Source organism: Gymnoscopelus braueri (assembly GCF_963280865.1).
Source record: "Gymnoscopelus braueri genome assembly, chromosome: 9".
NCBI classification, from domain to species: domain Eukaryota; kingdom Metazoa; phylum Chordata; class Actinopteri; order Myctophiformes; family Myctophidae; genus Gymnoscopelus; species Gymnoscopelus braueri.
This window is the reverse complement of record NC_137610.1, coordinates 3038755-3057470: the sequence shown is the minus strand read 5'-3', so window position 1 is coordinate 3057470 and position 18716 is coordinate 3038755. Positions and strand designations below refer to the sequence as shown.

General features: G+C 41.5%; 1 protein-coding gene across 3 annotated transcripts in view; it reads left to right on the top strand.

Moving 5' to 3' along the window:
• LOC308091815 (solute carrier family 45 member 3) overlaps window positions 1–18716 on the top strand; it is an 83889-nt gene that overhangs the window by 51572 nt on the left and 13601 nt on the right. For all 3 annotated transcript variants that reach the window (XM_080437544.1, XM_080437545.1, XM_080437543.1), the window contains exons 3-6: window positions 7180–7376; window positions 9836–10120; window positions 13133–13386; window positions 15695–15867. In XM_080437544.1, coding sequence (XP_080293670.1) covers window positions 7180–7376; window positions 9836–10120; window positions 13133–13386; window positions 15695–15867 — 909 coding nt within the window. The remainder of the gene's footprint in view (window positions 1–7179; window positions 7377–9835; window positions 10121–13132; window positions 13387–15694; window positions 15868–18716) is intronic.

Genomic DNA, 18716 nt, shown 5'->3' with positions numbered 1-18716 from the left:
TGGTCTATTAACCCATTAAGGGTTAGCATCTGTTATTTTAGATTTGAACTACTTTAACCATTATTTTATACTTTGGCTATTGATATTTGTTTTTGAAAAATCGTGAACATTTGTGCAAATCTTTGAATATATATATATTTTTAAAGCAAACATTTTTAACTCAAATCTTTGCTTCTGGGGGTCCCTGGAACACCATATTTTCAGATGGGCATCCGTGGCCATTACATATCATTTTGGGGGTGCTTAACATGAAAAAGTTGGTAGAGTATGTTAATACAATATAACTTATATAATGGTTGTGGTTGTATTTTGACTCTCTCCTCTTCTATTGAGACATTTAGATACCATGTCTAGGTGAGACTTGACCCTCGACACGATCCTGTTTCTAGTTTGAGCACAACATTTTGACCTTAAGGGTCAAGATTCAATTAATCCCCTGAGCAAGCAGGCAGGCTCTATTAGCTCAATGGTAAAACAAATGTCAACACTTGCTCAGGAAACCGGGTTCAAATCCGGGGTAGAAGAGGAAAGTGACACAGTGCTGCTTTGAGAAGACACGTTTTATCCAGTTGTTCAGTGACCGTGTGACTGTCAAAGTTTGTGTGACAGTGAACATCAAACATTGACATTTGATGGACTGCAGTTTGTTGTCACACAGTCTAAAGTCCTGTCCAGCTGTAGTTGTAGATCAGTGGAAGCCTGGTGTTTTCAGCTCTAGACCCAGAAGAGAACGTTTGTGTCTCCCCCAGACAGCAACCCAAACATTATGAATTAATCACATAACCCATTCAATCCGGTTACGCATCTGTGACATTTTAGATGTCTTTGGCTGTTCAAAAATAGCAGATCTACAAGCTCATAGCACGGCACCGAGTGCCACGCTATGAGCTTGTAAATTGTGCAAATCTTTGAATATATATATGTTTTAAAGTGAACATTTGTACTCAAATCTCATCTCAAAAAACATTTTGAGATGGGGGTCCACGGCCAAATATTTTCTAAATCCTAACATTATGTTACTATATCAGTGGTCAATTAGCCTGACACTCAGCCTGAATTTTCATTTAGTTTCACTCCATTATTCAGTCTGAAAGCCCTCTCAATGCAGCCGATTTCTGAGATGGGGGCGTGGCCGAAATCTTTTTTTCAAAGACTCTTTGGCGATTGGTTCATACTGGATTATCCCGATCCCGATTCGTTGTACAGATTTTCAACCGAGAAACACCCGCCTTCGACAGCGTCACCAGACCCTGAATGCGAGGCAAACGATTCAGGGGGTGGAGCCAGGCTAGTGGTCAATGATACTTATTTTGCCGCAGACCCCATCTCAAAATAAGTTGTTCCAGGGACCCCCCAGAAGCACAGATTGGAGTTAGAAATGTTCGCTTTAAAACATATGCTGTAATATATATTCAAAGATTTGCAGTGCCGATTTTTTTGGGGGAAAGCGTATACAGTCTAATAACCATTTCATGTCGCGCAGGGAATAATTATCGTATACCCTCCGAAAAAAACTAGATCACACCACTGCATAGCATCATCGGCGACACATTGTGAGCTTGTAGATGTGCTCTTTTCGCCATTTCTAAAACAGTTTTGAGTTTTCTTTTAAAGATTGCTGAAACCAAATCTCTTTGCCCCAAATTGCTGATCTACAAACTTGCTGTTGTGAGCTTGCTGTTCTCTGTGAATGCCCCCCCCCTGAATATGCACGCTAGTGGTTAACCACTTAAACCCCAGCCTACATTTTCTGGGGAGAGCATCAGCCAAAAATTGCTGATCTCCAAGTAGATCGGGCATTTTTATAGAATAGACGGCAAAAAGAGGTCCAAGTTACAGAGCCAACTCGGGTCCAGTTTACCAAGTCTAGTGGGTATTAAGTGGTTAAAAACATACCCATAAAAACAGGTCTGTGACCCACATTGAGTCACAACCCCTATGTTTGGCCAACAGTGCTGTTTTCAGCTTCCTGTTTTTTTGCACTCACAGGTTAAATTCCCAGTGAGTGAATGTGTCTTTAATGAGGGGACAGTGTCTCTGTGAGCTTCCTGTCGGGCACCGCGGGGTTAACCAGGGCACATATAGAACTCCATAAACACAGCCTCGGTGTGAGAGGGACTGTGGCTTTGGGAGAGCTCTAGGGCTCTGCGTCTAACAATAGGTAGTTATAGAAGGCACTGGAGAGCCGTTTGGCATGCATTGTAATGGAAAGAGTTCACTTGCGACCGACGTGGCCCCACATGCTGTTGTTGTTGTGAGGGGAGGGGAGACCACAGTACCTAAAGGACAGTGGTGGAAAAAGTACTCACATTTTGTACTTAACTCTCTGGCTGCCGAGAACGAGTTATCACGAGTATTTTTCTGAATGCCCTGAGTGCCAAGAACAAGTTATCACGAGTTTAAAAAAAAAAAGGCAGACAATTAATGTCAAAATGGGTGACGTCACCGTTCCCTGTATTTTCTTTACAGTCTATGGGCCATCATGATAGCCTACTGTAACTTGTTGTCTGTAATAGGGATGGGACGATAATCGTTATTATCGTTTATCGTGATAAAAAGCGTTCACAATAATCGTATCGCAGAGATTTAAATTGATGGTGAAATTGTCCTCCGTCATACACTGGGATCAATTCACCTTTGCAGCTGCACCACTTAAACCCTCTAGAATTGGTAAAACGCACCTGTAAAGAACGTACTGATAGTCTTTTTTTCACTCTCTAAATCTCTATTTTCAGAGCACAACACCCGAGTGCAACCAAGCATAAAATGACTTGCTTCTTACTTCTTCTGGATCTCTTCTCCACTACTAATAATAATAATAATAATAAACGTTATTTGTATAGCACCTTTCATGACATGAAATGCAGCTCAAAGTGCTTTACAGAGCAAGAATACAATTACAACTAATTTAACAAAGCAAATTGTAGTCCCTCACTAACATTTTAGTCTAGTTTTTATTTGTAGACGAAATTGTCAATGTATTAAGTCTTAGTCATCGTAGCTTAGTTTTTATTTAGTTTTTGTCAGTGAAAAAAGGTGGTCGACGAACATTTAGTTTGTTGACGAAATCAACACTGCTATACTGGCCATGTGACTTTGTAGTGTTGTTTTGGAATGAAATGTATTCCATTCCACGCATGAGAATGTCAGTTACAGTAAATATGCTAAACCTGTCCTCCTGACATCAGTGTTCAGTACCTAGTGTTTCTGAAGGGCTCAGACTTGATGAAACACAATAACTGACATGCATGTAATTGTCAGTATCAGGACAGTATCACATTAAGTATAAACACAGTAGCATTCTATATACACTTTGGGTTAATAATGTATACATGTTTAATCATTATTTAAATTGGTGACACCTGCCCACTTCTTCCCAGCCATCTTCTTTTTATAGCCGATCTACAAGCTCACAACCATCATGTTAGAGAGCGAAAGAAAAGAAAGAAAGAAAGAAGGAAATGTAAATATTTTGAAATTAATATATAATGACTTGCCCAAAATAGGGATGCGATTGGTTATAAAATCCTTAATTGCTGATACTTATGTCTTTAAAAAAAACTCCAATAACGACAGATATATCGACCAATCTGATGTATAGGTCTAGCCTGGTAAACACCCCCTCCCTCCGGAAATCTCATGCATTGCATTGCATTTGGTTTCAGGAAGGAGGGTCTGGGATTGCTCACAGAGTAAAGCTGCCCGAACCGCTGTGCATACGAACCAATCAGCGGCTGCTAGGGGCGGGATCATCCAATCACCTGCCTAGTAGCTTGAAAAAATGAAACTCCGTCTGTCATCGATTCTGCGCCCGAAGTCTCAGATGCAAGTACGCTGTGAAACAAAATGTGTGTCGCAAGCTTCTTCCATTTGACGGAGTGAGGTTAGTATAGGTCAGGCTCTAACACACACACACCCACACACACACACACACACACACACACACACACACACACACACACACACACACACACACACACACACACACACACACACACACACACACACACACACACACACACACACACACACACACACACACACACACACACAGAGAGAGAGAGAGGCCATAGGTGTTATATTTATCCCCATGCAGCGTGCTCCTGCATAAGGTCAGTAGTAGTGAGTTGTGTGAATGGAGGCTTTATGCTGTCAGTGTAACCAGCCTTCCCATGGTGCTGTAGTGTTGAGGCTCATCTCGTGACCTGACGCAACATGAGACATTACAGTCCACCCCAAACCATCAAAGATAACAATTAGAGCAGGGGTCTTCAACGCTTTGTCAGCCCAAGGTACCCCTAGCTGAGAGAATACACACACTCACACACTAGGGCTGGTAACTTTCCTCAGAAATGATATTCGAATATTGGTCTTAACAACTCATTCAGTGCCAATGAAATAAAAAAATTATTGTGCCAGCCAAAAATACATAGTAAAACAGCCTTTTTCAGTAATAAGTTAAACAAGAAGTGAATGGAGCAGCAAATTGTCAAATGATGGGGCGGCCATAGCTGAGTGGTTAGTGAGCCCGCCTAGGGAGCCAGAGGCCCTGGTTGTCCCAGGTACGATTCCAGTATATCAATATACATATTTTCCCAATATTTGAATATCGAATATTCGTTTACCAGCCCTAACACACACACGCGCGCAGGCACGCGCTCGAGCTCCGCCTTGTCATTCACACACATCATTTCTCTTTCCCTCCGTAGCCCTTCCAGGTAAAAAATTACGGGGACATAATATGTGTGACGATAGAGTAGTGCGCTACTGAGCCAGAAATATGTCCCAAAGAACGAATACAAATGTATACTGAACAATTAAAAGTACATGATCCAAAGGCTACAGGCATGATCGATTTTTGGGCCTAAATGTGTAGGAAATTGGACATGTGGTCTGCTAGAACATAGTCGAAACATAGTCAGTCTACCCACTAGACGGATTTAATATTAGACATCCTCTCTCTCACTCACACACGCACGCACGCGTGCACACACACACACACACACACACACACACACACACACACACACACACACACACAGTAGTGATGTCTCATGTCATGGCAGGTCAAGGATGGTGTACATTACTCTGCTCAGTGATTAGATACTGTATACGGTGGTATGTGTTGTATTAGAGCCAGTGAGTTGTGTGATGGTACTGTATGTACAGTAAGTCCAGTGGTTCACAAAGTGGGGTCCGGGGACCCCCAGGGGTCCTTAGAGGGAGGACCCCCTGAGCACTAACACAATTAGTTTAAATAGTATCAAAGTAAACCTCTTTACCCCTACCTGTCTGTAGCCAAATGCATATTAATTGTGGGGTCTTTTACTGTGTGTGTGTTTGTGTGTGTGTGATATACATTGCTTTGTACGTAGCGTGTGGAGTGTGTGTGTGTGTGGCGTGCATGTTGAGAGGAGAGGGGGGGGGGGGGGTGGGGTACACCAGCCTGATTTATACTTAAGCAATATTACACGAGAGGGTGTGCTTTACCGTCATTATTAGCACGCCTGTGATGCGGTCAGGAACGAGGCGCAGCACAGAAGTGCTAATAATGTAAGGTAAAGCACACCCTCGAGTGTAATATTGCGATTATACAACAGTTACCAACAAAACACATCCAAATGTATTCATATTGTGGGGCAATTCATAATAAAAAAAATTCGCTTATCCGTTTCCCTGTAAAGAGAAGAGTTTATTTGACTGAGACAAAATAGTCCCTGTAACAGCGCAGCACTCTGTCTCTCTGACTCTCGTCTCATCAACACAGCTGATTCCAGTAGGCTATATGCTCCGTCGTACGATCGTGTTACGTGGCCAAAATAACTGATCTACAAGCTCACAACGCGTCAAGATGGCGATGCGTTGTGAACTTGTAGATCGGCTATTTTTGCCGTGCGATACCTTCGTACGATAAAGTATAACATACACTGGACTGTTAACGAAATGGGAGTAATTTTACTTTAACACAGGAGGATATTTATACAGTATGGATGTTACCATTGAAATAAAGCACACTTTTTTCCAGTTATTCCTTTTATTATAGGATTTTAGGCGATTTAGTGTGCTCTCTTCTAACCATTGATCAACCGTAAGTCCACCAAATAAGTCAAAATTAACAACATAGTCCATTTTGCGTAGCTGTTTGTTCTCCGGTGGCGGCGGTGGGTACTGTCTGTTTGTTTTCCTACCGTGGGACAGCGTGACTTCACAGCACAGCTGTACCATATGGTCTAATCAGGTGCGGAGTGCGGACTGCAGTGCGGAGTGATTTATTAATGTGATTAGGCCCGTGCTATGATGCTGGTTTGAAGCACGGCTAGAAAGCTATTTCAACCAATCAGATTGCTTGGTCGGAACTACCTGTTGTATAATCTGTTGTTCGTCTGTGTCGATCGCCCAAAATAGCAGATCTACAAGCTCGCGGCCCGTTGGGAGCTTGTAGATCTGCTATTTTTGGGGGGGGGTTTGAGACGAGACACCATGCATGTGTGCATTGTTTTGATGGGTGCTCACAGCTTGTGTGTGTGTGTGTGTGTGCGTGCGTGTGTGTGTGGTGTCTGTATCTGCTCGGCTCTGCTTCCTGTACATGTGATACGTTCCAGACATGCGGCCTTAGATGTTATTCCTCTGTAACGGTGTGTGTTACTGAGTGTGTGTGTGTGTTTCTACCAAGCAAGCGCTAGAGAAAGGATCGCCTGTGTTAACCAGTTGTTTTTAGTTCCTCTCTGAACACTTCAGAAACATTGTTTTACAAACAACAATTTCACCCATCCTGCTGTTATGAAACAGTAACCCTGTTACATCTGTTGGAGAGAGAGAGAGGGAGAGAGAGAGAGAGACTCTCTCTCTATTTCCTGTCAGCCTACTGTCCTATCAGATAAAGGCATAAAAGCCCAAAAATAAATCTTAAAACAATTATAATAATAATCTGGGAACCCATTCTGTAAAAATTCAGTTTTGCTATTTTGGAATTTGAATCCTGAAAAGTAACAGGGCCATTGAAGGTTTCCACCCAACAGCAACGATATTTCGGTTCATTATTGACTGTTTCTTTTGTGTGTGATTTCTGTACTATAAAATACTTATCTGGCCCTGTATCTGAAGCTGCTGTGCTGCCTTTTGGCGACTGCATTTCACCCTGTAGGATCAATTATGAATCTCTTAATCTGGTTTAATCAGGTATCGGGCCGGTGCTGGGCCTCCTGTTCATCCCTCTGATTGGCTCGGCCAGTGACCACTGTAACAGCAGCTATGGCCGGCGCCGCCCCTTCATCTGGCTGCTGTCCCTGGGGGTCCTGCTGGCGCTCATCATCATCCCCCACGCCGACGTCCTAGCGGCCCGCCTGGCCTGGGGCGGGGCGCGCACCACGCTGCAGGTAACCATGAGCGATGGTCACATGTTTTACTTAAGTAAAAGTATCAATATTCTGCAATGTAGAAATACTCTTTTACGTCCGGAATTCAAAATGTACTTGAGTAAAAGTCAAAATATACTTCAAGCACCAAAAGCAAAAGTACTCGTTACGCACAATATCCCGTTTCACAAGTTTTAAAATTTATACAATTTTGAAAAAATCCTTTGAAAATAGCAGATCTACAAGTTCACAATGCATCACGGAGCATTGTGAGCTTGTAGATCTGCTATTTTCAAATGGACGAAAATGTATATAGGGCACGCATAACGTGAAGACAAGTGTCTTGAGTGATTCATAGTGTACTGAGAGGAGTCTTCTAATACTGTAGTGTGTTTGATGTGTGATACCAACTGGTGGAGCTGTGTAGGGAGGAACTGAGGACTGCAAGGTGTTACAGTACGTATAAAGTGTCCCCTCGGCCGTGCCAAAGCACTGATCTTCCTCCTTCAGGCCCTTTGATGAAGCCTGCTGGCTGTGCTGCTGCTGACACTCTGGTGATCTGATCTCTGCAGTGGTGTAAAGTAACTGAGTACATTTACTCAAGTACTGTACTTAAGTACAATTTTTAGGTACTTTTACTTTACTGGAGTTATTTCCAAATTTGCAGTACTTTTACTTCTACTCCACTACATCTCAGAGGCAAATATTGCACTTTTACTCCACTACAATTATTTGAAAACTTTAGTTACTAGTTAAGTTTGTAGATTTTGATTATTATTACAAAACATACATTAACCACTTCAGCCCTATATACATTGCGTCCATTTGAAAATAGCCGATCTACAAGCTCACAATGCGTCGATGCGACACATTGTGAGCTTGTAGACTTTTGAAAAGGTGTGAAATGGGACATTCTGCAATGAGTACTTTCTACTTTTTATATTTTAAGTACAATTTGATACCAATACTTTTGTACTTTTACTCAAGTTCATTTTTGAATTCCAAACTTTTACTTGTAACAGAGTATAGAGAGTCTACATTCCAGTATTGATATTTTTACTTAAGTAAAACATGTGAGTACCTTTTCCACCACTACTTCGGGCCCTTTGATGAGCCTGGCTGTGCTGCTGACACTCCAGTGATGTGATATCTGGACACTAAACTATGGCATAGTGTATGTATGTATGTATGTATGGATGTATGTATGGATGCACCAACCAGCTGCTGTTTACACCCCTGTCTGTCCAGGCCAGGGTTATTAGAGTTAACTTAAAGAGACAGTTCACCCCAAAAATGACTTCTTTTTTTGTATGGATTAGTCACCCCATGGAGACTTGAATTCATTTTGTCGCATTCCTAAGCCAATAATTTGATGACCGGCAGCGGTTCCGGTAGGAGACACAAAGAGTCTCCTTTGTCTCCTATACCGGAACCGCTGCCTACCGGCAGTGCTGGCCCTGAGGAATCTGGTGCCCTAGGAAGGATTTGACTTGGCGGTGATGGCCTCCATTAGATGACTCTGAGAGCGGAACACACACACGTTGCATGATGAACTATATTTAAAAACATCAGAGGCTTGGTATGTTTGACATTTCAAATCTGTTGCAATATGCAAATCACTCAACCTGTATGTTAGAAGGATGCATTCCAGATCATTTAAGGATATAATAAACCGGTTTCCGCGCATATCTAGGGAGGAATGCAGCACTCCTTAAATGATCTGGAATGCATCCTTCTAACAATACAGGTCGAGTTATTTGCATATTGAAACAGATTTGAAATGTCAAACATATCAAGCCTCTGACGTTTTTAAATAATGCAACGCGTGTGTGTTCCGCCCTCAGATATATCATATGGAGGCCATCACCCCTGCCCACACACGCATGCGTGTTAAAGTCTATTTACGTTCATGTAAATATTAAGTTCTAAATAAAAACGGGTTTCACTCCCACTTTATGTTGCATCTCTTTTTCCCCTAGACGGGGACGTAACAATATAATATTCCCAGTTGTATTAGCCTTTGGTCGTGAGGTTACACTGTAAACAAACTTCTTATTCTCTTCATTACACATGATAGTCGGCTAATTACTTTATAAACGTTTAATCGTGTGAGGGACTCCCTTGCGCTGATCTACAATTTGTCATGCGGTGCGTCGCGTCGCTTTGTCAGCTTGTAGATATGTCCCTTTTGAAGAGTGGTGACGTATTCCGTCAGTTTCCGGTTGCCTTTCATGGTCTTAAATGTCAAAATCTACAAAGTAACCAAAGTTGCCAAATAATTGTAGTGGAGTAAAAGTACAATATTTGCCTCTGAGATGTAGTGGAGTAGAAGTAAAAGTACTGCAAATTGTAAATACTCCAGTAAAGTAAAAAAAAGAAAAAACTCAAAGATGTATTTCAGTGTAGTACTTGAGTAAATGTACTTAGTTCCTTTACACCACTGCTCATGTGTAAATGCCACTGTGTTTGTCTCTCTCTAGGTGTTCTTCCTCATCCTGGGGGTGGGGCTCCTGGACTTCTGCGGCCAGGTGTGCTTCACGCCGCTGGAGGCCCTGCTGTCAGACCTGTACCGCGACCAGGACGACTGCGGCCAGGCCTTCGCCATGTTCAGCTTCATGGTCAGCCTGGGCGGCTGCGTGGGCTACCTGCTGCCCGCGCTGGACTGGAGCCGCGGCCTGCTCTCCGTCTACCTGGGCGGCCAGGCCGAGTGCCTCTTCTCCGTGCTCATCCTCATCTTCATCTCCAGCGTCCTTATCACCATGAAGGTGATGGATTCACAGTGCACCGATTCTATAAACCTTTTTGAATGTCAAAGACCCCCCATTTGATGCAATTCTTTATTTTTGGGACCCCTAACCCATTAAGACCTGAAGCCGATTCTACATGTCTCCTAAATCCCAACAGTATTCTGAAAAACGTATGTTTCAATATCAGTGGTGCTCAATCTTTTTCATGTCAAGGACCCCCAAATTATTATTATTATTATTATTAATTATATGTATTTGGCCAAAATATTTTGTTCCAGGGGGTCCCAGAAGCAAAGATTTGAGTTAAAAATGTTCGCTATAAAAATATATATATTCAAAGATTTGCACACATTTTCATGATTTAAAAAAAAATAGATCTACAAGCCGCACTACGAGCTTGTAGATCTACTCAAATCTAAAAATGACACAGATGCGTTCCAGGTCTTAATGGGCTAATCTACCCTGTAAAATCCTCAGTGTTCATTTAAAGGTAGGGTAAGTGATTTACTTTGGTTAAAATAAGTGTTAAATAGCTCTATATTGTGATAGTGCTCATTGCTATAGAGTGTTTGTTCAGTAAAATGAATCTCCCATGTCTCTACAGCTCTTTATTAAACAGAAAATGCATGTTCAGTGCTCTCTCCTGATTGGCTTAAATGTTGTCACCTACCTGAAATGTACTATATTGTGTTTACTAAAGAGCTGGAGAGACCCCTGTGACCGAACAAACACTCTGTAGCAATGATTACTATCAGAATCTAGTACTTTAACCTTTAAAAAAAAAAAAAAAAGTGTTTTCGACTTCGATGAATTGTTCAGCCCTAGTCCTTTTAACTCTCTCACTGCCAGACTTATTTCTGGCCGCGTTTGCCCACTGCCAGCGATTTTTCGATTTTCTTACCCTTTTCAAGTAGTCACAGAATATTTATCTCCATTATGATCGATCCCCTGATGATTGCTAATCACTGAGGGTTATACTGTGTGGTTTCACAAATGCAAATGAGGTCATCGCGACCTCGTTGACATTCATTGTCTGCCTTTGAAAATAACATGGGCCAAAAATACATAGTAAAAAAAAAGTGCTCAGGAGCCGAGATACAGCCTTTTTAAGTAATAAGTTAAACAAGAAGTGAATGGAGCAGCAAATCTTTGGATCACGATATCTTGGGTTCTGAAAAAAAAGAAGAAAAAAAAGGAAAAAATTGTGTGGACAGAACTGTCCACAGTGTCTGTGTGAGATGCGCCCCTCCGGAAGTCTCGCAAGAAGAGATTTCGCCCGTGATCAGCTTGTAAACACTACGGCGGCCCATTTGGGACAAAAACACTGTGGCGCGGTTTCTGTCATTAGGAAAGTCAGATATGAACAAAAAAATATGTATAAAATCGCAATGTAGCACATGGACCGTCCGCTCTGATTTTTAGCTACGGTGGACTCGGGGTGGAGTTCATTTTTTCTACTGTAACACTCTAATATGATATATTATCATATAAAAGTTAATAAAAACGTTGTCCGGAATTCTCCTTTAAATCACATTAATTTATACTGATGGTTGTGGCATATGAGTACGGTACATGCACACAGCTATGCTGTAACGGATCTCAGTTCCTCAGAGTATTGACGAGGACAGGAAACACTTTTTACATTTTCATTCTGTAGAACAACACACATAGCAGGACAGTGTGTCTTTGGACTACCACTGCATGTTAGAGAAACCCTTACTTAACCCATTAAGACCTGAGGTTCCGATTCTACAAAATGTCTTCTAAATCCTAACAGTTTTTTGAAAAAAACGTATATTTCTATGTCGGTGGTTCTCAAACCTTTTCATGTCAAGGACCTCAAAATGTATATGTATTTGGCCATGGACCCCCATCTCAAAATATTTTGTTCCAGGGTTCCCCCCAGAAGCAAGGATTTGAGTTACAAATGTTCGCTTGAAAAAATATATATTCAAAGATTTGCACACATTTTCACGATTTCTCAAAAATAGCAGATCTACAAGCTCATAGACAGATACAATGCTTTTTAGCTCAAATAAAAAAATGACACAGATGCTTCTCCTGGTCTTAAAGGGTTAAATGAGCTATTCTTAATGACAAAATCATAAAACAAAACTCCAGTGTTTTCAGGGCAACAACTTATCTCAGCACAACAGGAACCAGATCTGCTCCTTTCATGCCGTTTCACAAATTGCACATTGGGTCTTGGCGAGCCTCTCAAGCGAGACGACTATTCCACATTAAGCTACACAGAGTCTGTAACTACGCCTCCTGGAAGCCACGCACAGGAAGCTGTTGACCTTCTATTTTAAACTATCTTTAAAAATATATTTTAGAATTTCCATTTCTTTGCTAAGCAGCAAGCTTAGACTTATTTGATTCATTTACGCTATTGCAAAGATGAAAGTTGTGGGGGGAAAGGTGGACATCCTCTAAGTTTCTGCTAGTGGTGGATGGAAAGTAACTAAGTATGTTATACTTTACTTGAGTATTTCCAATTTCCAATACTTTTACTTCTACTCCACTCAGAGGCAAATATTTTACTTTTACTTACTTTAGATTTTTATTATTATAACAAAACATACATTACCCACTTCAGCTGTATATACGTTTTGGCCATTTGAAAATGCCCGATCTACAAGCTCACAATGCGTCTCATTGTGAGCTTGTGGATCTGCTATTTTCAAAAGATTTTAATACATTTTATACTTTTGAAAAATTGTAAAACGGGACATTCTGCATAATGAGTACTTCCTACTTTTGGTACTTTAAGTACATTTTGATGCCAATACTTTTGTACTTTTACTCCAGTAAATTTAGAATTCTGGACTTTTACTTGTAACAGAGTATTTCTACATTGCCGTATTGATACTTTTACTGAAGTAAAACATTTGAGTATACGTTTTCCACCACTGGACTGAGCCAACAGTTTTATCCCGAGAGAGAGACTAGAACTTGGCGTAAACCAAAACTTTTCTCTCTTGACATTTTTATTTAGTTTTGCGTTTCCTTTCCTTGAATCCCCTGCAGGTGTCTAAGGAGCCGCCCTGCAGCGCTGGCAGCATGGCCGGGGGGCCAGGGGGAGGAGGGGGGTCACTACTGGAGTCTGGGGGCGGGCTGGGGGTGTTGGGGGGCTCTCTGGAGGGGGCGGGGCGCTGTGGCGTGCCCCTGCCCCTCCCCCGCTCCTGCTGCTACCTGCTGAAGTGCAAGCTGAGGCTGCTGAAGGCAGGACCCGTGCTGTGTCTGCTGAGAACCTGCTGGTCCATGACCCCGGCCATATACAGGTATATATACCCTATAACCCTAACCTAGCTCTGGTCCATAGCGTTAGAAGGAGTTCTCCTCTAACGCTATGGGACTCTCCATCCTTTCCCCTCACACCCGCGGCAGCGCAGGCTGCACAGTATCTCGTCTTTAGTAAAAAATAAAACATACACTTTTGCTACTCACCAAAACAAAGACGGTTTTATGGAGTTGAAAGCCTACTTAGTGGAAACACTCTGGCTCACTCTGAGCCCCCCACCTCACGTCTAAAATACACTTTTTGTTTCACCGGAACGAAAAAAACAAATTTTGGTTACTCCACTGCGCTCCTTACAGATCTGGTCAATGGAATTTTTTTATTGACCAGATTTTTCCTTCCGGTGAAATATTTTCTTTTCTGGCCAAAGAGTGTATTTTAGACGTGAGGTGGGTGCCAGGGGTCATCAGCATGTCCGTACATGGGCAAACATGTCCGTGGCAAGACTTGTCTATGTCCGTGGCACTTTTTTCGTTTTTTCCTGAAAAATATTGTCTTTTTTTGTTGAATATTCACAATCTAATGTTAAAAAATGTGTTTGAATAATTTTGGTGACTCATAAAGTGTCGGGATGACATGCTCATTAATATGTTGCAGGAGATTGGTGGTATTGTACGTGATACCCGTATGTACCACGTACCACGCCAAGTCAAACGGTGTGACCACAGTGGAAAAAGAGCCAAAACATGGCATGTCATCTGTTGAGAAGGAGCACCAAGGCAAAGGAGGGCAGAACTTCAAAGTGTCCAATAATAAAAATAACAGCTACATTATAATAACACTCAACAAGCATAATCCATGGAAACCCTTGATCGACAGCCTCACCATCAGACCTCCTCCTCACCTCTAGTCAAACTTAGGCACCTTTGCAACAAACTATTGTGACACTGCATTCCTTTAAATGCTGCCATGCCCTTCATTGTTAATCACATAATTGTACATAGTTATCTGTTTTGACTCTCACGTATTTTTCTATTGTTCCATCGGCATACTTTCTCATCAACATAGATTAGGCCTGCTGCACCTGTTCACCTTAATGGAAACCACAACTATTGAAGCTATTGTACGTGACGAACACAAAACAAGTTTAGCTGGAACTTCCTGTCTCCTCCTGTCCTCTGAAAAGCCATCTGTCTATATACTGTAATAACCATATGAAGTATAATACGAACCCACACACCTTTGCAACTAAGTGGCCCTTTTGCTTCTGCAATGAAACATGGAAGCACTGTCTGTACTGATAAGAAATCCCAAACATGGAATATACTTGGACCATGCCACATTGCATGCCTGTCTCAGGACTGCCACCTGACCTAATACAAATAATAATAATCTATTACATTTCAAACATTTTTCGAAATAAAAAAATTAATCCATCCTATATATATAAAAAAATTGGCTAAACTAAAGTTTGGGTCTCAGGTATCTGAATGGATAAATCCTAATCATTAACAGTCCAGTAGGTTACCTAAAGAGTACAACAACCTTTAAGAAATGTAATGAATAGTAACCTCTCATATGTTAATGACATACATTTGAAAGCATTAACTATTATAATTGTATAATTCTAATTATTGTCCTAACATTAGTGTACGTTGTGTTTGGTTAATTTAAACAGCAGTGTTTCCAGGACATTATTTTAATGCTTAAAATAATGAAGATATTTATGTTATCTAAGCATTTCACCTTTTTTAAACCCATTTAGACCAGAAAAGAATCTGTGTCATTTTTAGATTTCTTTGGCTATTCAAAAATTGCAGATATACAAACTCATAGCGCGGCACAGAGTGCCGCGCTATGAGCTTGTAGATCTGCGTGCAAATCTTTGAATATATATATTTTTAAAGCAAACTCAAATCTTTGCTTCTAAAATAAAACAGTTTTCTGAAACACTTACAGTATGTTGCTTATGTTGCTACAATATCAGTGCTTCTCAAACTTATTTCATGTCAAGGACCCCCAACATGATATGTATTTGGCCGCGAACCCCCATCTCAAAATATGTTGTTCCAGGGACCCTAACAAGCAAAGATTTGAGTAAAAAAAAGTTTGCTTTATAAAATTATATATATTGAAAGATTTGCACTATTTTTCAAGACTTTTCAAAAATAGCAGATCTACAAGCTCATATATATCTGCTATTTTTGAATATCTGAAGTATAAAATAATGGTTAAAGTGGTTAAAATCTAAAATGACACAGATGCGTTCCCCAGTCTTAATGGGTTAAGGGTTAGGGAATTGATAAGCAGAATGGGAATTTGCATTGATCAGCTCCTGTCTCTCTCTCCAGGTGCTACTGCCACGTCCCCAGGGTGATGCGCCAGCTGTGCGTGGCCCAGCTGTGCAGCTGGATGGCCGTCATGTCCTTCATGCTGTTCTACACAGACTTCGTGGGGGAGGGGCTCTACGAGGGCGTTCCCAGCGCCTCGCCGGGGAGCGCGTCCAGACAGAGATACGATGAAGGTGAGACCCTTATACCGTTTCAATGCTGTTTAAAGGTGATGTAAAGTCACCACATTTATGTGGGTTGAGTTTTTCATTACCTACATAAAAGAAAACATAATATTATATTTCAAAAGGTTTTCAAAAATGAAACGAAAAAATCTAACATTTTCATAAAATAAATCAAAGAATTTCCATAATATTCTGATAGTTATCATTGCTATAGAGTATAGCAATGATAACTATCAGAATATAGATTTCACCTTTTAACTAAACAATTTACTTTTACTCTTTCAGTGCCAAGAGTATTTTCATAAAGTACTCCCCCAGTGCCAGCAATTTGCGTTTTTTTTTTTTTTTTTAATTTTGTAATTTTTCATTCAAATAAATGATCTGATTGGGGTTTTAAACCCATAATACAGTTCTACCAGTAGAGAGCAACAAATCGACACATTGATGACCTCGCTGGCTCACTCACCCCCTCCCAAACAGGCTCACGTCATATCCGGTCATAACCGGATGTTGACATTTTCGACAATCGTTGATCAGGCTAAATTACGATGCGATACACGACTACGATGACTGATCGTCACCCAGACCAAAGAGAGTAGACGTGGACCTCTCCGTTCGCTTTTTATACCGTGTGAAAAAACGTGACTTTCCCTATTCTGGCCGAAAATCACCGGAGAAAAACAACGTGACCCGGAAATGAATTTTTTTTTTTACATCCGGCTCCGGGTGAGTCTGAAGGAGTCAGGAAGCGAAAGTGATCATGAAAAATAAACAGAATAGCGCGACCACAGTCAAAAGTAAAAACTCGGGATTTCTCGTGCTGGCACTGAGGGTACTCGGGAAAAACTCGGGATATCTCGGGGCGTGGCACTGAGAGAGTTAATATAGTATTAACTCTCTCAGTGCCAAGCCCCGAGTTATCCCGAGTTTTTTCTGAATGCCCTCAGTGCCAGAACGAGAAATCCTGAGTTTTTACTTTTACTGTGATCACGCTGTTCTGTTTATTTTTCATCATCAGTTTCGCTTTCTGATTCCTTCAGACTCACCGGGTTCCGGATTCATGACGCAGGTTCCGTTCCCGGTCATTAGAGTTCTCAAATTCTACCCAAACCCGACCCGGCCCGACCCGACGTTTTCGGGCCGAGCCGGGCCTCAAAAGTATGCTAATTAGTTGGGCCGAGCCATAAAAAAAAAAATTGAAAATGATTTTTTTAAATGTTTTTTTTCCTTCTTTTTTTTAATAATATATTTAAAAATTCTGTTCTGTCTGAATGTGTATTTATCTATTATGAAGATGGCGCTGACGGCGCTGACTGACTGGCGTTAACGTGCACTGTGCTGCTCAGGGCTCAGGCAGCAAAGCAAGAGAGAGTAAAAAAAAACGATTCTGGGGTTTTGGGGCGAGCGTTCCGGTTACCACCGGAACGCTCGCCCCAAAACACACTCGCCCCCATTCATTTCGCGGACAGAGGCCGCCGGATTAGACCCGGGGCGAGTGTGTTTAGGGACGAGTCTTCTGTGATTTCATTCACCACTTGTTTACAAGTCGAATTTGGCGAAACAAAATAATTAGGAGCTCAAAAACATAATGAGAGGATACAAGAGATATCTGCGCAACAGCTGCAAAGTGTGCATTTTTAAGCAAGTATTTTAAAACAGTAAAACCTACCGAGGAAAAAGAAACAGAAAGTGATCATTTCTGCGACTCCAGTACAAAAAAACACGGCAAATAAAGTCGGTCTACACCAGCCTTCAACAATAGCGGTACATTCAGTGGTCAGGTTCGTTCAGAAATCAATTGAAGAACGCAGGAGCGAGCTTTCCATATATAGCCACGCGCGAGAACGTGCATACACGCAGTACACTACACATGTGTCATTGTTTACGTCGTCACTCGTCAGATGGTTTTAATTTGAAGGTTTAACAGGATGTTCACTGTGTTTTTGTGAGTTAAGATAACTGACTGGCGTGTTCTATGCCAGCGTGCTGTGTTAAGTTACACAAGTGGTGGAAACAGTGCTCTCTGATTTTCACAATAAAATGTTATCCACCCGCGTTTAGTTCAGTATTATAATATTTTTCACCCAACACGTGTAAACTTAAGCTAATAGGTTAACAACAGTCAGGGGGGGAGAGGAGACGAAGACTCGGTCGAGAGAGGCAGAGAAATGCAGACGATGCATTGCATTGCACAGAGGTGTGTCCGTGAGCAAGACAAGGATTTAACTTAATTTAAATCAGCACAGTATAAGTTAACGTCAGTCAGCGCCGTCAGCGCCATCTTCATAATAGATAAATACACATTCAGAACAGAATAATATATATTTTTTAATTATAAAAAAAATAAAAAACATGACGGTAATACTCGGGTTCGGGCCGAGCCTCGGGCCGGCCCAGTCGGGCCCAGTTAGGGCCGAGCCTTAATTTTCAGGCCCGTTGAGAACTCTACCGGTCATTTTAGGCCAGAATAGGGAAAAACCTGTTTTTTCACACAGTATAAAAAACGAACGGAGAGCTCCACTTCTATTTTCTTTAGTCTGGGTGACGAACAGTCATCGTCGTCGTGTATCACACCGAACTGAAGCCGATCGGCGATCTGCAAAAACGTCACATCCGGTTATGACGTATGGACTGTCTGAGCCTGTTTGGGGGGGGTCGAGCGAGTGAGTGATCGAGGTGTCTATCTGCTGCTCTCTGCTGGTCGATCTGTCGTATGTGTTTAAAACCGCAGCCAGACAAACTATTTGAAAATTAAATAACAAAATAACAACAACAAAAAAACGAAAATCGCTGGCACTGGGGGAGTACTTTATGAAAATACTCTGGCAGTCAAAGAGTTAACATACTTGAGCTTGTAG